The 22,249-nt window shown below is 37.8% G+C and overlaps 1 protein-coding gene across 2 annotated transcripts in view; it reads right to left on the bottom strand.

The window, feature by feature from the left end:
- Positions 1-22,249, bottom strand: part of LOC146443294 (V-type proton ATPase subunit S1-like) — a 45,717-nt gene that overhangs the window by 5,481 nt on the left and 17,987 nt on the right. The window contains exons 7-10 of one of the 2 annotated variants that reach the window (XM_085042155.1): positions 20,774-20,875; positions 7,385-7,626; positions 6,752-6,805; positions 60-297 (exon numbers count right to left, since the gene is read on the bottom strand). In XM_085042155.1, coding sequence (XP_084898281.1) covers positions 60-297; positions 6,752-6,805; positions 7,385-7,626; positions 20,774-20,875 — 636 coding nt within the window. The remainder of the gene's footprint in view (positions 1-59; positions 298-6,751; positions 6,806-7,384; positions 7,627-20,773; positions 20,876-22,249) is intronic. The other variant, XM_085042163.1, reaches the window with a different exon arrangement.

The raw sequence follows: 22,249 nt of genomic DNA, 5'->3' as shown, positions 1-22,249 counted from the left end.
ACCTACAATACAAAATAATGGTTCTTGGAGTTATCTCTGAAATGGCAATGCATACTCACTTGCAACTTGGAAATGAAAACATCCCAATTTTGTGCCTCCTCGTTGGATGGAACCAGCCTTGCAGGATAGAGATCGCTTGTTCCTACCAGCTGACAATGAAATGAATACTCTGCAGGGGCAGAGATGGCAGAAGCATTAAATTTAGCAAACTTTTTTCCATCTTGTACAATCTCAACTGAATCTAAAGTGGACCATTTTCTAGCCGAGACTTCATAGAACTTGCTGGTCATTAAAAACCTAGGAACACAACAGAGGAGGAAAACAAAGTCAAAAGGTTAGAAGGAATGAATTAATATACATTTGATAAAGTACTGGTGACATATAAAGGTTCAGTATTGCTGGCTGCAAACACAGCTGATGATGACATGGCCCCCCATGTCATTAAGACTGTTCACAAGTGAAGAGATTCTGTGAATGTGTTTATTACTTCTTAGAGTTTCATCTCACAAGCACAGCTTTCTATGGCTATGGCAGGCAAGAACCAAATGCCATTTCATTCTTCAAGGGCCTCTGCCAGTGCCGTATTTCATCAGTTACCAACTGTTTATACTCAGTGGTGGGAAGCTGAGAAAGTGCCAGTAAGACTGCAGTGGCTCTGAATAAGCATTTTATGGGATTTTTGGAAAATTGGTTTTATGATAGGTACAGGCATGACAGCCATTCTAATTTATCATTGCAATTCTTTCTTGGTTCAAATGACTAAATGGAAATTTCCTTTGCAAAGGTCTGAATTTGACATAGATGACAGTTTTCTCTCAGTGGAGGGTAGAGAGGGATTGTCAACTTTAGTTTCACAATTTTTGAAGTAGTCTAGGCACAAAAACGTATTTTCTTATTTTGAAAGCATCTGTGTATGTGTGGTATTGCAGCAGTTTCCAGCAGTTTATAATAATGGAATTTATATGTACGTAACTACCAGCGCAGTCTGAACAGCTCCCAACAGAAATAGAGAACATCCAGGAGTACATCCTGATCCTTTACAGATCAGGACTATGTCCTAATGTTTACCACTTTTATACAGTTACTTTTAGGCATTCAAGCTATATCATAGGGAAATGATAAACATTTCTCCTTAGCGTACATTAATACTTTAACCCTACTTGGTCTACGCATGTGTTTCTCTATATAGTTTGCTGATGAGAAGATTTAGAGGAGAAATCTATTTAGCAATAAATGAGACTTACTACAAAATTAAATATTCTAATATGTCTATCCACAATGGGTAACACTGTATGTTGACTTTAAAATTTGAATTAATAAGTTAGATGCAATTATGATTGATTTGAAAAAAAATGTAGTCATCTTAAAGGTGGCACAATATAGACTATTTTATGTTCTTTATGTTCTGTAGGGTATATGTATATAGAGAGAATATTCTCTCTGTAGAATATTGCTTGTTTGTTCAAATTAGTTACTTTCAATATTGTGTCATCCACACAACATAGACTCTAACCACAAATGCTGCTTTCAAAAAAAATTATTAATAATCTGTTGATTAATTGATTCATATAACTTCAGAAACCTCAGGAGTTTCAAAGTGCTCAGAAGGAATTCCAGAACATAGTGTCACTGAAGTGAGAAAAGAATGTTTTGTCTTATGGTATTCCTTATGCTTTAAGCCTGAACAGTTCTATCCATAAAATATTCAGCTGCAAGCATCAGTGAAAAAGAAAAAAAAATTGAATTCCACCCAGAACACATTCACAAATATTTATGGAAAATATTCTATTCTTATACAGTTACAAAATTAAAGCCTTGATATTATTGCTAGAAGAAAGGAACCTTTTCCTGATGTACAGTACAATATGAACAGAATTTCCATGGTGTCCCAGGAGCAATGCTATAGGCACTAGCGGAAAGCCAGCTACAAACACAGGGAAGATAATTAAGATGTTTATGCCAGCCACAGAGGCTGGGTGTGGTCTGTACTGAGAAGATGAGAAAAGTGGTAAAGAAGAAAATTCCTTGTAAACTGACCGTATGAACAAAAAGTTTTGTATGACCATATATATGAGTACAGTCTAAAGTGATTTCCAGGAGAATGCTGTCTCTTCACATTACACCAAAGACTAAAATGTTGTATTACTTGCAGACTTATGAAAATTAATATTCTAATTGGTTAACTAGTTGAGTACAGTTAACTTACTAATAGTGGCTCTTATCCTTAGCATTTTTCCAAACAACTAACAGTGAACAGCCAACAAGCACACTCTTAACTGATAACTGACATAACTATAATTCATTAAATTACAAGAAAAAAAGACATTCAAACAACAAAAATCTATATAATTACTTCATTTAGTTTAACATTTTCTCAGATGAGTAGATAGCAAATAGAAAGAGCACATTATAGCAAATTAATAATAGAGAGCAGAGAGGGAACAAAGCTTTTATCTGCAGAACTAAAAGTACCTTGGCTTTTTAAGGAAATGTTATGTTCATGTTAAACATTAGAGACAATTATGTACACTAGAGACATTATGTACTTTATGTAAGGTGGCACAAAAAATTCCTGGTCATGGGCCAGGCTCCCTTTGTGCCAGATAACTGTATGAACTCTGAATGCCACCACTACTGATCATGCCTCATGTGGCTAATCATTACAAGCAGAAATATTTCTGAAGCGGAAGATAGTTAGAATTACTGTTTCAAAGATTCAAAGAAAACTGTTAAGCAAAAGACTTTAAAAAACGCTTTTTTGGGTAAGCTCTATTCTATCCTATTTATCGAGCAACAATAACAGCCAAGTATGTATCAATGTAATATGGAAAATACTAATTCTCTGCACTTCCATTCACTTTGACACTTTTTCCCAGAGAAAATGACAGACAAGTGCTTGAACAGCTGGATGGCATCAGTTTCTAAGAGAGCTGAAATGATGCTTCCTCCAGCAAAGAGCTACTGCCCACTGCTCCCACTCCTGCAGAAGCAGCAGCTTACTTTTCTAACACTATCACAACACCACTCTACAACCACTCCCTAACAGCTCCCCTCCCAGTGGCAAGTGCAGGAGGATGAGTGAGACTGTAGCTCTTGCTAGAGAGAGGGAGAGGGAGGTGACAGCTTGCACAGGATGAAGCAGCAGTGGCAGCTGTTAGTGGGAGGTGGGACATGACCAGCTGCTCGGTATGTGGGCATAGACTGGTGTTGATAAGGGGAGCAGGCTCTGGAATCCACTCATGCTGCTGGAATTAGAGCCTCTTTTATTGATGAATAAACTGAGCTACTCGAACATGGTCCTCTCTGGAGTCACTTTCTGTCTTCAAGGTATGCTCTCCTGCACTCAAGTTAATGGGCTTTACAAAGGAAAAAAAATGCAGCTGTGGCTCTCAGCTCTGTTCTTTCCCAGCTCTTTGCCGTGGTTGTGTCCTGTTTGTTAAGGCAGACCATAATCTTACCAAGGTATAATCCTGAACAAGAAATGTAATCAAAATGAACCAGAAGGGGAAAACAGAGGTTGTAATTTATCTCTATAGATTTTAGAAGATCTTGACAAGAGACATGCTGAAATACACAAGGTGAATAAAGTATCAGTGAATCATGAAAAAAGCCAATGGCTTGCTGTCGTTCTCTTCTGTATATCTTATTGTTTCCATTATATAGCATGCAATGTTGCATTATGGTAGCTAACAGAGGCCTAAAATTACACCATTTTCCCATAAATCAAGTGACAATCCAACAGAAAACTACAAATAATCAGGTGAGTCTTTAGAACAATTTTTAATTTATAAAGGCTCTGAGGTATTATGTGTTGATACCAGCCATCCACCAAGCACCCATTTATCTGTTTTCTTACTGCCCATCCTCAATAGGACAGAGGGGAGAATAAAAAGAGCGAAAATGAGGAAACTTGTGGGTCAAGATAAAGACAGTTTAAAAAGTTAAGAAGGGAAAACAGCAGTACAGAAGCAGTCACTCTACCTCCCACACACAGGTCAATGCATAGGTCCAATGTGAAGGTCCAAGAAATGGTTACCCTGGCTCCCTACATTCTTCCTCTAGTCCATTTTATATTTCTAAGCACCTGCGTCATACATAAAAATTATTCAGTTTAGACTCATCTGTGTTTAAATGCCCTGAGGGTCTATTAAAAACTTGGATCACACATGGCTCGATGGAATAAATCAAATTCTCCTGCAAAACACAGCCAGCCTATGCTACTCTTATTTGCTGGGCATGAATACATTCAGGACCTTACCTGAACTCTCTTTTCAAGTCCTCACCTATTGTGCAGCCCGAGTTTCTTATTCCAGCTTCAAGGGCTATTTATGCATTTTGGTATTTATATAATGTGTTCAAGTAGAAGCACAGGTCAAGAAAAACTTTGTGGGTATTTCTGCCTCTACTACAACAGGCTCAAAGGATATAAAAAAAGTTTCCTGAAAAAGAAAGAAAATATGAACCATTCACCTTTTGTACTGACATTTTCCTTTAAATTACAGTTAGTTTGTCTGCAGAGTTGCTTCAAATTTCTTCTCTCCAGATGCAACTCAGATGCATGCCACATTAAAGTTTTCATCCAATAACTAATTAAAATTATACATTTTAAACAAACAAATTACTAAACATAAATCTAAATATTCTTCACTACATGCATGTGTGCACTAACATCACATTTGATCTTCTGCCAGCTGCAGCAAACAAAATCTAAGATAAATGTTTCAACTGCCAAAGGATTTTGTTTCTATAGTAGCGTCTCGAGGTTTGCAATTTGCTATTGTACAATTAAGTGAAGCCTGTTGACTGCTAAAGAAAACAACACCTTTAAGATCTAGCAATTAACTAGTTTTGATGCACAGTGCCATGTTTCATAGGATACTTTGTGATTAGTATTATTTTCCTGGAACTGTAATTTTACTAGAAATGTTGATATTATGCTGAGGTTAGTCATATTCAGGACAAATGTAGAAAACAACCAGATTCATTCATACAGAAAGAGATTACAGCAGACCAGCAAAGACATGTACCAGGATGAGCAAAGATGAAGAATGAGAATCAGAGCAGTTTTGGAGGGTCTGTCTCTATGAGAGTGGGACAGCAGCACTAAAAAGCAGGCAGAAAAGCATCAGGGCAGCAGCAGAGAAAGTGATATTTTGGGACTTGTAGTAAAAGGAAAAATACAGCTTGGGCAGAGTCTTGGTTTGGGATCAGTATTTTTTGAATGGGATCCAAGGAAAATATTTCCCCATTGTGTTTAGGGAAATACATGTCCCTCTGATAATTAACATTATTGAGACCAAGGCATGCTCGACACCATCACCAAGGACAAGTCTCAGGGAACCTATACACAGCTAACCACAATAGTCAAAAAGTGAAAATACTACACTAACAGCAATCTTATCTGTACATTATACTCTTTCACAAAGCTCTAGATGGTTGAGGGAGAAGGGATATGCGAAATAACAAAGTATGTCTTTTTTCACCACCTGTAATGACTGCAAGTGTCTCTATGCACTCTGAGTACCAGTCCAAACACATCACTGACTCTCCGCAACACAAGTTCTTTTACCTAAATGCAGAATGTCCTTATGTCTCGATGTAAATAATGGTATTTATTCATTTGAGCATTCATCTGGACAGGCTGGATTGATGTACCCAGGCCAGTGGTATGAGGCTCAACAAGGTCAAGTGCTGAGTCCTTCACTTTGGTCACAACAACCCCAGGCAGAGCTACAGGCTGGGGACAGAGTGGCTGGAAAGCTGTCTGTGGAAAAGGACCTGGGGGTGCTGGTCAAGAGCTGCTGAACATCAGCCAGTGTGTACCCAGGTGGCTAAGAAGTCCAATGGCATCCTGGCAGAGAGGAAGCTCAGGGGTGACCTTATCACTCCAACAACATGACAGGAGGTTGTAGTGAGGTGGAAGTTAGTTTCCTCTCCCAAGAAACCACAGGACAAGAGGAAATGGCCTCAAATTACACCAGGAGGTTTAGGTTTGATATTAGGCAAGATCTCTTCAGCTAAAAGGTTGCCAAGCCTTGGAATAGGTTATCCAGGGAAGAGGCTTAATCTCCATCCCTGAAGATATTTAAAAGCCATGTAGATGTAACACTTAGGACACGGTTTAGCAGTGGACTTGGCAGCACTGGGTTAAAGGTTGGACTCAGGGATCGCAGAGATATTTTCAACATAAATGATTCTATGATTCTCCCTTTGGTTTTTCTTCCCAAGTCTTCCAATTCCCTAGCTTCTCCTCCCTCTTGTCATGCGTGGTAGAAAAAATATGGTCTTGTCACCATCCATGGAGCTGAAAAGACTTTTTAAGCCTTTTTGCACCCCTCATTAACCACAAGCTAGCACTAACAGAGTGCACTGGCGATCCACACTAGGACTCAACACAGCCCTGGCCATGCAGGTAGACTTCAGCCTGTGTAGTTTTTTACAGATCACAGTTAAATTTACCTGAGAAAGGACTGTGGAACAATCCTGTTAGAAAAACAGGAAGCTGCCTATACCAGTACCTTACAGGATGGATGTTTGCCTACAATATTTTTTCAGAACTTCACCTGAACATACTAGTATCTTCTCTGTATAAAGACTGTATTATTGTTTTCCGGCATAGTGACTCCTCAGAAGAGAAAGCAAATAATAAATTCAAAAATATTTTCATTTTATTTCTCTATTTTTTTCTTCAAATTTACTATCAGGCATTGTAAACTACAAAGATCTATTTAAAAAATAAATCACAAGTTACCTTATCTCTAGGCTGCTGATTCCACTCACTGGGTTTGTGTATTTTAGTGACAATCTAAGAATAAAAAACAGATTTTTAATGTTACAGTAGTCAGCTTTAATTAGATCATTGTGACATTTCAATTTGAGGGAATATTCTAAATCAGAAGGCAATTACAAAAGTCATATAGCAAAGGTTCAGTACACAGTAAAATATGCCTAAATATTTCTAGGGTTTTATTTACCCAAGAGCGGGTGCTTCAAAGTAAAGGAAAACAGAGATGTTTCATTATTGTACTTCCAGCTGAATTACTACCTCGTAACTGGCAATATTACCCCTTCAAGGGAATGAAATTATGATGTTACTAATGCCAGTGGAGATTTTTGTGATTGTGAGATCAGGCACAGGGAAACCTGTTTGGACCCTACACAAACAAACAAGGAAGGAACATAAGAAGAAAAAATTGTGAAAATAAAAGGCCTCATCTGAACAATTTCTGTGGTCTTGATTTAACTTTTTTCTTCTAAGAATATATTAAAAAATTTGGATCCTTTAGGAGAAGAAAATTAAAATAGCACTAATTTTACATTGCAATATTTCTCATAGGTTTCAGAATTCCATGTATTATGATATGAAATTTCTTGTACTACTCACGTTGTGTTGCTCTCTGAGCACTCAGAGGCAGAAATATCCACATCCCGTGTTAAAAATGTTGCATTTGTCAAATCTATTAAAACTGAACCACTGGCTTTGAGGCTGAAATTACCAGCATAAAAAAGGATGCATGTATGATTTCCAGTGGTCACATTCAGAGGAGGATATGATAAACTGTCTTCTTCGTCAGCAGCCATTAATTGTCTTCTTAATTCTGCCACCACATCAGTTCTTCTAGAAATCTGTAATAACAGCACATTAACAATTTATCCCTTTGTAAGAGTCATTTCAGTTAAAAACAGACCTTCACCATTCTGTACCATGAGCACCCATTCTTCCTAAATCCTCAATCAACCTCAATATTTATTATTGTCTGTCTATTTAACTGGTGGTGTGGAGCCTAATGAGGCAATGCTAACCTAGGTTCCCATGGCCAAGTGCCCACATGTGAAAACAAGCACCACTGATATTAGGCAAATGAGTATCCATGATCCATGTTAGTAGTGTTCTCTTAAGATAGTAGTATTCCTTAGTGCTAACAGGTAGAAGAATTTATTTATTTTTCCCCAGAAGAATATACTGAAATAAATTGATTTTTTTTTTCTGCAATAGAACTATAAGAAAATTTCACCTTGCTAGTTCAGTGACATCCCCCTCCCCCCCCCCCTTAAGCAACAATTAGAGTTTTTGCAGTCTTCATTTTAACAAGCATGAGAGCAGGCTATTTAACTACAGCAAGCTTATTTTTAGATTCTCCTGATGGCTTCTGAAAAAAGATTTTTGCTCATTTGGCTGATGTGGTGAACTCCTACAAGAGACACACATGCTTTTAGGATATTTCCAGGAATTCCATTTAGTAGGTAATGCTTTTTAAAAATGTGCCCACGGCATCCCTGGTAAAACAGCCCCACTGATATCAACAGTTAAAGCTACCTGACCTTATCACACAACAGCTTTTCCTATTCTTATGTTACTCCTCACTTCTTACTCTGTTCATATCTGGGATATTCCACCTATTTTTGAGTCCCATATCAGCCTTACAACTTTGTACACTACAAGTGGCCTCTATGCTAGTATAACTTCAGGGTGTAGGAAATGAAAGGCATCACAAGGGTTACCAGAACCATAATTATGTGGAGCTATTGCCCAGAACTACTTTTAATGGATTTAAAGACAGTCAAGGACCATTTTCAAGTCCAAAACAGAGACTATAATATCTCTTTCTAACCTGCCTGCGGAGAGGAGCCCCAGAAGATTTTGTCACCTTAACAGCTGCTCTGTAAACACTATTGGCCATCTGTTATTTACAGCTTGTCTTTGCAGGCACCTCATTCTATCAATTAAGCAGAATAGGCTGCATTAAAACCCTTTGACTAAATGCTCTAGTGAAGATTGCAATCTTCCCCTCCCATACATGCATACTTTATGAATTTCCTTTTAATCCAGAGTAGTGCCTTTTCAAATACATCAGAACAAGCGTTATTTTAAACGAATACCATTTTCTTTAAAAGAAGAGGGTACAACAAAAGAAAATATTCAACTTTTGATATAAAACTTTTAATCTTTCCTTAGGCTCTCCTGAAATGTAATCATTTTATTTCAAACTGAGAGGAAAAGCTGAAGTCTAAATTATATCCTGTCTAACTGTTGACTTCACTACGTGGGCCCCATTTATCATCTAAAGAGGGTTTTAAAAACCACCTGCTAACAGCTGAAAACAATGCAACATTGGATACTGTGACTGGGATAACTGGGGGGATTAGGTTTAAGTACCTTAAAATAAAAAGAAAGCTATTAAAATATAATCATAAGACTACATCTTTATTTCTGTTGCTCTCTGGGCAGTACTTTGCTATGAGGCTCTTACATAGAGATTCCCTTCTCCCTCTGAAAAAGCATATGACCCAAAAGAGTGTTAACCTGGAAAGAAGGGCTTTCAGGGAAAAAGAAATCCACTTGTTTGATAGGAATCAGATCCATCAGATCACTGCAGGGCTCCAAGGCTGATATCAGTAGAAAAATTTTAGGTTTGCTGTCCATGGGATGATCTACTCAACACATGATCCATTGACACCTGATGGGATGTACCTGCCTCAGAGGGGAAAAGGAGCTCTAGCACAGGAGCTAGCAGGGCTTGTTGGCAAAGCTTTAAATGAGCTTGGAAGGGTGAAAGGAACAAAATCAGGCTGTCCAGTGATGAGCAATGGGATGGTGTGCCAAAACATGGGGAAATGAGCACTAATGGGATCCCTCAATATGCTTCCAACTCAGCATATTCCGTGATTCTGTGAATTAAGCACACTCAAAATCAGAAAGAGATTTTTAAAAATTTAGTCTTCTGGCTGGGAGGAGGATCTCTGAAACAGCCCAGCCTGGGACCCACTGGAGACCTGAGGACAGCAGTTGCTCCTTCCAGGCGACCTGCAGTGGGAAGTTGAGATCTCCCCCACTATTTCCCAGCTTCTCTGTTTAAGGAACATTTTCTTTTTCTTTTATTGATGCACAAACATGAGCTTACTGAATTAAAATCATTCTCCCTGTGTCATACATTTCATACTAAACTATAAATTACAAGGCACTTCCTTGACAAATCTATTATATTTACGCTGAGTTATTGTAAATCAAATTAGATTATTTAGGAACAATTCATGGTGAAGTGTTGCCAATTGTTAAAACACATTTAATTCTGTTGTTTAGTGTGCCCTTCTCCTTCACCTAATCTGAAATGCAGGATGTGTGAGTCATTGTCTTGTTCTCTGAATTTATCAATGGCATTTTTGATCTCTGTCATGCAGTGAATTGCAAGACCTGATTAAATACCATACAGAAAAGAAAGGGTGCCACTTACATTTTCCTAGACCAGAACTGAACATTGTAATTACAAACTGAACCTGCAATAGAGGTAGCCTGAACAAAATTCTTCCCTTTGATCTGTTTCTCAAGCCTCCTAATTCAGAGTCATCTCTCTTGAAATGGCAAAAGGAAGCAGATCTGGCAACATTTTGATACACCAACATACTAATCTTTTTCAAAGCCAACAGACCTTACATCCAAAATTATTCATTTGATTTGTTGTTGTTGCCAAAGTTTTGTTGGGTCTTCCAACACAGAGTGGCTAGAGACAACAAAAATTTTGGGGCCATTTTATACATTTGAAATTACAATTGAAAAAAATACAAATCAAATAGTTGTAAACACATATGAAAACAATACAAAATACTGTGCAAATGAAACTTTCATTTGCTGAAATGATGAATGGTAATTAACAACAGAAACAGACCACATTTTACACTGGTTACAACATGGGATTTTTGAATATCAGTTCAACAGATGATTGTGCCTTCTGTTTCAATCTTGTGTTTCTTGACTCCTTACTGCTGTGTTAAGGTGTTCATTCACATCAAGAATAAGAAAACTGTCCTGGTGTTGCTTGCTGCTTCTTTTCATTTCTAACAGCATCTAACTCATCTAACAGATAAGTACATCCTCTCTGTGCAATTGCTGCTCTTAATGAAGCAGCTGAGGGAAGGGGAAGCTATTTCTGTACTTTCAAGGAGGGAGGTGAGTAGGCAGAAGGGTCCATTCCCTTCCTCTTTTTAGGCTGTGTCTTAGTTTAGTCCCTACCTCCATAATGCATTGTGCACCACAGTGCATACTCTGTATATACCTGACTCAGATGGCAAATGGTAATTTTTCCAATTTTAGTCATAACATGATTAAACCAGTTGTTAGTATCGCAAAACTACATAAGAATCCTAGCTTCTACTTTAAAAAAATAAAAAGGTGCATGATCAGAAGCAGATATTGCTTATTAGCATTGCACAGCATAGCACAAATCAAGAAAAGGACCAGAAAATATTTAGGGAACGCATATAGAGACAAGCTCAAAGTACACTGTAAAAAGAAGAACAAAGAATCTTTTTGGGTCACGTATGATGGCCTAAATCTTGAAGTGCAAGGTTCAACAAGGGGAGGGAAGGCACTGCAACTGCTACAATAACACCCCAAAGACAAATACCTTTTATCTAAACTGGATTTTTGGTTTGGTAGATGGAACTGCATCTACATATCATGTACCAACTCTAATTTTTTTGACAGGATTCCAAAAGAACTGTGTGCTCACATTTTCTCAATTTGCTTTAACAGGGACCATCAAAACCTTTTCTTTGCAAGCTATCCTTTAAAAAATGACACTAGGAGACTGCCATGTTCTCAGTGCAGGGGTACTGCAGAATGGTAGATCATGCTTCTTTCTGGGGTTTGGCTGTGCCACATCAGAAACCACTCAGCATTCACATCCCAGCAAAGTATCAGCACATCTCAAATGCTTTTTCTGAAATCACCATTTCATACTCCTTCCCACACAAACAGATCAGTTTTCCTCCATGTTTTCTATCTGATGTGGCATCATGGCCTCACTACAGATAGCATCACCACCACCCCTGCTAATACATCCATTTTCCTGAAGGACAGTGTATCACAAATCTGTGATGCAGGCAATCTCACTGCTCAAGGTCAGCAATTTGAAAGGCAAGCATTAGAATTTGGTATAACTGTAAAAATGTTCTTTGTGGTGTCAAGTTTACAAAATCCCACACACAGCAAACAGAAAGACAATATTTGATTGGATTTATTTCATTCACCTGTCAGTGCAAGACTGTAGCATAGGAGTGTTTTAAGCTGTCAAAATCTAGAACATTAAGCAGAGTTACCAATTATCTCTATTTTTTAAAGTTTTAACTGTTTACATTTTTATGATTTCTAATATTTTGGGGGTTTTGTTTTTTTAATTCTCCTCAAGGCTGACTTGTGGCTGCCCCAGCCCCAGAAGTTTTTAAGGCCATGTGGGACAGGACTTAAGAGCAACCTGTTCTAGTGGATGGTGTCTCCACTCATGGCACAGGGATTGGAACTGGATGATCTTTAGGGTCCCTTCCAGCACTACTTCATGTATTTTTACAGACTGTAAGCCTAAACAAGACATCAAAATAAATTTCAGTATCATGATCTTTTCCCCAGAAGAATCCTTCACTTCTATTTCCCATCCTTATTAATACTCTGATAAAGGAGAAAAAGAATGCACAGAAATGTGCATTCACTTATTAGCAATGATTACTATCGTTTTAATGACTTCTGTGACATATGACCACCCTTACTGTCTCATGTTAGTATCTGATGGCTTCCCTGTTGATCAATGCACACTTCTACCAGCAAGCCAAATGGCTTGGCAACTGTGACACTTAGCTTCTACCTGCAGGTCTGCATCACTCAGGGCTTTTCACAAAAGCAAGGCTGGGACACGAATGTTAAAGTCAAAACACACATCTTACAGTAAGAGATAATGACCTCATTTTAAAGCATAATGTTCTCTTTCATAATTGATAGAACTGCTGTGACTTGAGGAGAATATCCAAGTCATGAGCAAGCACTTCAAGACCTTCTGTTAGAAGACAATAAAATTGCAGTGTTTACTATGCTGCTCAGTTCAGTGGCCTACATAAACACAACCTGCAGTGTCAGCTCACATATTTATGGCTAGATGTGCTTCTTCACAGGCATAACCTTTAGCAGAACTGGGCTGGATAAAAGATCTCTGGACTGTCATTTACAGAGAATGGGACTACTCTGTGCCACCAACACTGCAGAGACAAGAGAGTTAGCAGAGACAATGCAAGCAACAGAACCCAGAGCAGACCAGGGTGTCCTGATGCAGCACTTGTGACATCCATTCCACTTGAAAGACTAAAATAAGACCATGTATGGCACATACATGCACATTTGTAAATGCAGTCCCAATTTTCTGAAGAAATGTGTATTTCCTGTTATCTTCTTGCTACAACATTCAGTGGATTTTTATAACACACTTTTTCATCTAACTTAAGAAAGAGCATGGCTTTATCAATAAAAATTTCCTGATTTTAGAGAGTAAAACAGAGTATGTATAAACTGGAATAGCAGCTGGAAGGAGCTACTACACTTTATTTGCCACCTTACATTTCAGTTAGGACAAATAAACCAAACATAATTATTTCAATGAAAACAATGCCTTGGTCATTTTCAAAAGTGTTAAAACTTATTTACACCTTTTTAGTAAACCAGATTTTGAATGCAATATACAAAAGAGGGGAAAAAATTATTAAGAACTTGCATTGTAAAACAGAATTAATCCTGAAAGGAATCTACCAGACAAATCATTCAAGGCATATTTGCTGATGCCAATGCCCCCAGGTTGAGCATTAGATTCTGGGACCTGTTTCAGGCAATTCTGCCATGGAGATAAAAGAAACTACAGATTTTGCATAATTTTCAGACTGCTAGGGGAATACCCACTTCCAACTGATTATATCCCCCACTTTCTTATGTCCATATGTAGAATTCAAGTTGCTATGGGAGATGTGAAAAAGGATGGAGGAATGTCTGCTGCAATAAAATGGAACAGATATGCAATGAGAGTTGGATGGAGGTTACATAGGGGTTTGGTGGGTTACTTAGGTGAAAAACACAGACAGGAGCCAAAATGTGTTACTCATAGTGCTGGGAGAGTTGCCAGCACTGTTTGTTCCAGATGTAGGCTAGTCACAGGGAAATTAAAAATCTAAAGACCCTAAAGTTCTCCCTCTACTTAATATTTTGATCCTGCAGGACTTTGGAATATGAATCTGCAAAACTGGCCAATAAATCTAGCAAATTGGATCTTTTTGACAGGGAAGTTAAAACAAGCATTTTTTTCCCTGAAAATCTATAAAAAGGTTTTTAACTTCTACTCTGCTTTCTTGCGCTTAATATCCACGTAATTTTTCTGACAGTAGTGTATGTAAGCTAGAAGGTGTATATATATATATAACTGAAATCCACATCAGAAAGTCTAGACAAAGCTAATCTTAGAAATAATATCCCTGCTCTTTTTAAGATTTCCATGCCTTTGTTTCTTTTGATAAACCTTTCTTCCTCTTCCAAGTTTTTGTCAAAATAGATCTGTTTCCACCAAAGCCTAGTTAAACCTTAGTTAACACACCTCAGCCAATGTCATCAGCCTCAATTTCATAATTTCCTTCATCTCCTACCTGTCTCCAGCCTACAGACTGAAACAAAATGAGAGCAAAGCATACAACCTTTCCCAGCAGTTAGGTGGAACTATCCTGTGGCTGCTAGTTATGAATGCTTGTCACAATGCTTTGATATGAAACTTTGGAAAACAGAAATTTATAAGGTGAGGCTTATTAGAAACAAACACCAACTTGCTTCCAGCATTCTTGTGGGACTGCTTTAGCAGCTTAATGCCTATTGCTGCTCCTATCCATGCTTCAATGCCAGGTAATGGCAAGCCTGCCAGGGAATTTGGTTCAACCACGGTCAGTTATTCCTGCTGGAAGTTCAGATTCTGAGAAGAACTGTGGATCAGGAGCAAGGCATATTGCTAAGGCCATAAGGAAATCATGTACTGGGGAGAAGGAAGGAGTTTTTATCAGTGAGGAGGCATGGCAGAATCCAACATTCACCTTCCAATAATTCTGCTCAACATAAGGCAAGACACCCTCCCTGTTCCGTTACAGAATTTTGCAAGTGATTTGGATGGAAGCCCCAGAGGAAGAGATATCTAGCTGTTAAAATAACTGGGGTTTAACTTTCCTACTAAAAAGTAGAATGTACTTCTTCTGATTCATTATATATCAGTCTAGGAAATCACTCAATCACTTGAGCTAAGCAAGAAATCACATCTCAGAATAAGAGTCGCAGTGTTTCAATAAAATTGTAAACACTGAAGTTTTTATAAAATTGAAAAGACAGAACAAGAACAAACTATGCCATGCAATATCAAATTTGATGTCAGGTATCACTTTATGTACAGCTTTTAAAGCAACGCCTCCATCAACAGATTAAAAAATACACCTGTGGCACTTTGGCAGGAAAGAGAAAATTGGGAAAGGATTCAGAGCTCCCAGAGGCAAGTTGCAGATGCTTAATCACAAGGATCTTGAGAGTCCAGCCCAGTTTCATTGCACTGAAAGTAAGGGAAGACTGCACCAAGATTGAGCTGCCATCTACCATATTTTCAGCTGACACAGTCACTTCTCCTAATGGATTTCCTGGTTGCTACCAGAACAAGGATTTACATGCAGCAGGTTTTTTTTTAATGATGTGGCAATTATTTTCATTTTCAGAGGTGGCAATTCTACAACAACCTAATAGCCAAGAATGAGAAAGAAAGTCATGAACTTCTTACAGTGGAGCTTTGCTTTCTCTGTTGGCTGCCTCTTCTGGCTCTTGGCCTTTAGTTAAATAAGTTACATATTACCTTTCACACTCCTCTCCCAGAGAAATGCTATGTCAATAACCCAACCTTCCACTGTCAAGACATGAGACCAGCTAAACTGTGTGAGAGCAAAGGTCCACCTAGCTCACAGCCAGAGCTCCTGATAGTAACTGGCAGCTGAAATAAGAAAAGGGTAAACATAAACAATACTTGTCCTAGAATGCCCTCTTTGATTTCTGAAATCTTTGTGTTAGAAATCTTTAGGGCTGAAGGTTGCATTCAAATCAACACACGGCATAGGATCTTTCTGAGCATCTTTCCTATCTTTCTTCCATTAGTTTATGTAACCACTGAAATCTGTGTGCTTCTGTAATCCAAAAACAGTTCACTTTGTTTCTTAAAAGGCATTTGCTGCCCCTGAAGTCCTGTGTTATGGTCTGAGTGATGACTGTCATTAATATTTTCCAGAGACAATGAGTAATTACTTCCTTTTCAGCCTCTACAGGTATTTGGTGGTTTTATTTATTATTCCCCTCTTCAATTTCCCTCACTTTTCCAAGCTGAAATATTTTAGTTGTGTAGTTTGACTGTATCCTTTGGAGATGGGGTGGCCAGAACCACATGCACTATTCCCCTAACAGACTTGCACTCAGTAAGGGCTTAGTGAACTGAAGCTTCCTGCTTTGCCCTCCTCCTTTCCAAATGGTGGGTAACACTCTGCTTGTTATTCATCCTACTGCTGGCTGCTGGGATGTTCCAGGAGATCTACCCACGTTTGTACTGTAATCCCTCTTCTGGGAAATAGCAGCCACTCACCACAGTGTTATATGCATATTTAAGATTTTCCTTACAAGTTACTTTTCTTCAGACTGGATTGTATCTGTCTTTTCATCACCCAGTAATGCAGTGATATGAGTGGTTTCTCCAACTTGTCAGTGCATCAGCAAACTTTGGCACCTTTGGATTTCAGCCCCCTTTCCATACTAATGACTCTGCTGAACAGCACAGGCATCAACATCAATCCCCACAGAATCCCACTGGCAAATACTCCCCACTATGAACATGAATCCTTTCTTTTTATCCTTTGTTTCCTAACCTTTAAATTTTTTATTTCTGCTCCCAAACAATTCCACTTTTTTACTGTTTTTACTCTAGCAACACAGTCACTTTTACCTGCACATCTTATACCTCTTGGAGAACACTGAATCTACACTGCATTTTCTTCATGGATCCACATACTTATGACTTCAGTTTCAACTCTTTTTGTCAATATGGAAGGTAGGTTTCCTGGTTGTATTTCTCCAGACATATGGAGCCTTTTTTCAAGCCCCATGTCACACTTGCAACATCCTGATCCTCTGGGATGAAGACTAAACTGTTTTATAATTTTCATATATATTATAAAAATTTTAACTTAGAAATCGTACAGTAGAAAAAATGATAGCAGTTTGGGAGTTTCTTATTTTAGTTTAAACTTAGGTGAATAATATCTGACCTTGATGATATGACACTACTAATTTTATTTATTCTGAAATCTCTTCTATTGGTAAATTAATAGCACCAAAACATTTTGAGGCTCAATGACTACTGAAAAAGTGTTTGAAGTGAGAACTTCTCTATGTTCTACCACAGCATTGATCAACACATAGGCCATTTGGCTTTGCATTGTCATTCATTTTTCTGAGTTCATCTTTTTTATTAGATCCAGTGTTCTCTGAAAGAATTCCTGTCTAATGTTTTTTTATGAATAACTTTTGTGTCTGTGCACATTATTCCTCTGAATCTCTTTAGGATGTGCCAAATGATTATGCACTAAACTTGCAAGAATTTATACTCCTTTAAATTTTCTGTATTATAAAGGACTATGCTTTTTGAATCATGACTTTATCGCTTTTAATAGCCTCACCTCTTTCACTCTGTTAATTAAGACACAGCTTGGGATTTTGCCATGTGGGAAGCAGGGTGAGGGGAAAAATTCTTTTTTGACATACAATTTGACCTTTTAATATGTTGTGTTGAAACAGTTTGTATTCCAGATATAAACAGTGTCAGTCAACATAATTAGTGGAGAATATTGGGCAATTAATCAAATCACAGATAGATGGATTATTTTGACCCTTAGGCTAAAGACATATCACTTGGATGCTGTGTTCAGCCTCAGCCTTCAAAAACTGTTCCTAGAATAGGTCTCTAGAATTCTCAGAATATTTACCTTTTTCTCCTGGAATCCAAAGTTCCTTTAGGACACAACATCAGACCTTTACAGCTCTATTCTGTCACTCCAATACTTTTTTACCTAGGCATCTTCCTACAATTGCTCCTTCAAATGTAAAAATACAAGACTAAATGAATAAGGCAATTCCTGTACTCTAGGATGCGCGAGGATATTAAATCCACACCCCAACTCCTGCAAATGGCATTATAAGCATTTTTCTAATGTTTTATTCATTGGGAAGCTCACATTATGTAATGTTTAAGTATATTAAATGGTCAAAAGCATTCCATTAACCAGAAGCTGTGAAGTCAGTGGGGTGGCTGTTGCAGTGTTTAGTCTCCTCAGAATGGTAAACTGAATAGTCAACAAAACAGAGGGGAGCTGGAGGTAAGTGGGAGATGCAGCACAGCAAAGTATGATGCATTTTAAAATAAGCATTAGATAGAAGGCAGAAACAATGAGAACATAACCTCAAGCACTTGTCAAAGCAGATAAAAACTTTTCATACATTTTCCAGCTAGAGTGCACATCAACAGCACCTAAAGATACCTCCAAGAGACACTTTTTAAGTGTCAAAAGTAACCACTTGTGAGACAGATTCCAATGTTACTGCTGGCTGAATAAAGTTCCTGTAATTCATACTGCTTGGCTCTGAGTGGTATCAAAGACTCAACACACAGAAACACCAACTAGAGCAGACAGCTTGTAGAATGAAGGAGTCCAAAGCTGATGGTAACTGAAGCTCTCTGAAAATGTGGAGGCAGTAGAGAAAGTTTAAACAGCATTTCACAATGCATTTGTAAAAAGTGGAGTCAACAAAATGAATATCAGCTGGGATGTAGCCATAAATCTCCTTTTAGCAATATGTGGTACCTCAGCATTCAATCTAACTGGGAAAAGATAACAACTATAAAACTGTCTTGCAGTTTCAGAAGAAAACTAGTAAAAATGTTACAGGGACACCTATGAGGATTGGAAGGATGGAAAACTTGATGAGATTTATGATTTGAAGCACATCAGTCTTATCACTGCAGCCCTTTTAAGGTCTCCAATTACAAAAGCAAGGTAAAACTATGCATTACAACCATAACCAAAAAACTAACCAGACTAAAGCACAAGTAGAGGGGTGACCTTGATCAAACTCCTCAAGAACACAGAAATTCATATATTCATGACAACTCCTGATGAAAGAGTAGCATAAGGACTGCAGAGGGGTTTGGTTCTCATGAAAAAAAAAAGCTGTCAAATGATTTCCAAAGGGAAGAAAAGTCTTGGCAGGACACTCCTCATATCTTAGGAGAAGTTTCTTGTTTTTAATGGAAAAAAATTAGAGAAATGTTGAGTGAGAGTTGTCTGACTATATGTATATGTCAAGATCTAACCTAAGCATGATGACTGCCTTTAAGGGTGGACTTCCTTTTCATCCTGCAGGAGTCCCCTACAAAACAGTCAGAAGGATCATACCCCATAAAGTCCTTCATTATAAAGATAACCCCGGCTGATGACTTCAGATGTAGACACACAGGCTTCACTTGCCCAGAATTAGGTGATACACATCACTCTCTCAGTGCCATGCCAACTCATCCAGAGCTACAAGGCAAAGCATTTCACAAGAGCCACAAGAGCCTTGCTGGAGGAAGGCAGGTCCTTTATAAGATGGTGGGAGAAATCATCAACTGATTAGCTGATGATTGTTGAAAACATTTCAAGTAGGTCACCAAAGGGTATCTCTTTCAGAGTCTTATTTCTGTCTTCCAGCTTCAAAACACAGAATCATAGTATGTCTTGAATTGAAGGTACATTAAAGATCATCTTGTTCCAACCCCCTTGTTGTGGGCAGGGACACCTTCCACTAGACCAGGTTGCTAAGGGACTCATCCAGCTTGGCCTGGAACACTTCCAGGGATGAGGCATCAACCTGTTCCAGTGCCTCAACACCCTCACAGTAAAGAGTTTCTTCTAATATTGAACCTAAACCTTTCAGTTTAAAACCATTACGCTTTGTCCTATAACTACATCCTCTTGTTAAAGGTCCCTCTCCAGCTTTCCCTGTAGGCTCCCTTCAGGTACTGGAAGGCCAGCAATTAGTTCACCCTGAAGCTTTCTCTTCCCCAGGCTGAACAATCCCAATTCTCTTAGCCTTTCCTCATAGAAGAGATGCTCTAGCCCTCCAATCATGGTGAAACTGGAACAGAACAAGAACCAGCCTGAACAAACGTCCATCATGCAGTGGGGTAATGAACTGGTAATTATGATAGCCCAAAGGCATCTGTGTGTCTGCACTGACTAAATTAAACAGCTCTTTCCCATCAAAACAGAAGAGACAGTCATTCATAGGTGAGTTTTGCTCATTAATTCATTTTCTGTGAAGCCAATACCAGACTGGAACCTTTTCCAATATATGCATTTCTCACATTTTCTCACATTTATTTTCTCTGCTTGAGGCAATGGAAGAACTAATGAATATAACATGGCAATGCTATGAAGCCATAAACTGCCCAACACCAAGGAGGTAGAGCTTTCAGAAGAGAAGCATCTCAAAACCAGCAGTTGTTTGGGAGCTTCACTGTATAAAATTAATTTACCTAACCAGAAGATCTCCTTTTTTTTTTAAGTGTAATACCTAAAGCTAATTTCCTTCATCACTGAGAATAAGGCCACTAGTAAATGCAAATCTCACATAGTGAATGGTTGCTATAGAGTTTACATAGTGCATTTGAAAATCATTCTCAACATGATTAAAGCTTTTTACTTTATATATATATTGATCTTGGCTATCACTGGGGAGTGATCCTGTCACTTCTAGATCATGGAATGTAGTTTTTGTAGTTTAAGCAAAGGGAGTTAGTACTTTCCCTGATGGTTATGAAACAGTCCATACCTTCCACAGCTCAAGCACAGCCAAATCTGCAATACATACCAAGAAGAGGTCATATGCAAATATACAGCATGATGAACCCTCAAAAGTACACTCTGCTTTGCCTTTTGTAGCTCTGTACAGAAGCTGATAACCTTGAATGCACTGAAATAGCTTAAAGTTATCGTGAGGGGACAAAAATGCTTCAAATGGTTTTATACAGCATTGAATTTATACAATTAAGAAAGGTTTAAATTGCTTATATTTTAAAAATGTAGAGCATCTTAGAATACATTGCTTTAATTATTTAAGTGTTTCAGCTGCTCAAACTAAGTACTTAAGAAAGCCTGTTAAAATACGTATAAATTTAAAATTAAAAGAACTTCTAAAAAAATTGGTAAAAAAATTCCTTCTCTTAATTCCAGTTCTTTCATTAATTAAAAATATTTTTCATTCTAATTGTTCAAATTGCAATTTTCAGTTAAGAATGCCCATGTGCCTTTGATTTCAAACAGTAAAAGGCCACAATAACTAATTAATTCTTCTTTTTTATTTTGGATATATTTTAAAACAAAAAATAGAAAGAAAGGCAGATCACAAGTTCTGGACTAATATTCTGTCCTTTGCCAGAAAAACACACAGTACACAGAATATCAATGTGAGCTTGCTTCTTCACACTACTGGTTTTTTATTCTAAGTTTAGTATTCAAAATCCAGTCTCTGGAAATTAATTTCACAGGGTGAATTATTGAAGAAAATTATTGTTTTTCTTCAATAGAATTAGCCTTTGTCCTAGAGCCTGAAGGGACTGTTCTGATCACCTTTTTGGAGAGTCAGAGATTCAAGAAATTCAAGGAATTACTGGATGTGGCACTCAGTGCTGTGGCTTAGTTGACATGGTGGTCATCAGTCAAAGGTTGGACTCAATGATCTTGAAGGTCTTTTCCAACCTTAATGATTCTATGATTCTATTATCACATTAGGAGCTCAGATATGTTACCTCTGAAACAGATGGACATGTTTCTTTCAAGGCTGCATTTTTTAGGATTCAGACCATCCTTCAAATATTTCTCTTTTTAATGGGAACTATTCTGTTTCCTCAAGGTAGGACTGTCTTCCATTTATTCACACTAAAAATTGAATTAAAAATTGAGTATTTTTTGATTGCAGCCTGTGTGTCATACAAAAAGATAACTCTGCATAAATAACTATCCTGCATTGCTACTTACTATTCATGTGATATGATGTGATGTACAAATTACATTCTGACTTATCAGCAAGGGTGAAAACTTTACCTTGCAGTTGTAAATATGAAGTATTGTTTAAAAGAAATGAAACCAATTAATTTTAAATTGATACTTTAGTAGCCTTCATTTAATTAATAACACTCTGTCTATACTAACCAGCCACACTAGGAAGCTTGGTAACATTTCACATAGAACTCACTACAAAACCACTAGAGTTAAACTGCAAAAAAAAAAAATTCATTTACCGTTCTAAAAAATAATAGTAAGTTCTACAGACAAAGGCAGATTTATG

Source organism: Lichenostomus cassidix, chromosome 1Aa, assembly GCF_008360975.1.
Source record: "Lichenostomus cassidix isolate B80296 chromosome 1Aa, HeHo_3.0, whole genome shotgun sequence".
NCBI classification, from domain to species: Eukaryota; Metazoa; Chordata; class Aves; order Passeriformes; family Meliphagidae; genus Lichenostomus; species Lichenostomus cassidix.
Note: the sequence above shows the minus strand (reverse complement) of the source record. Positions and strands in the feature narration are given on the sequence as shown.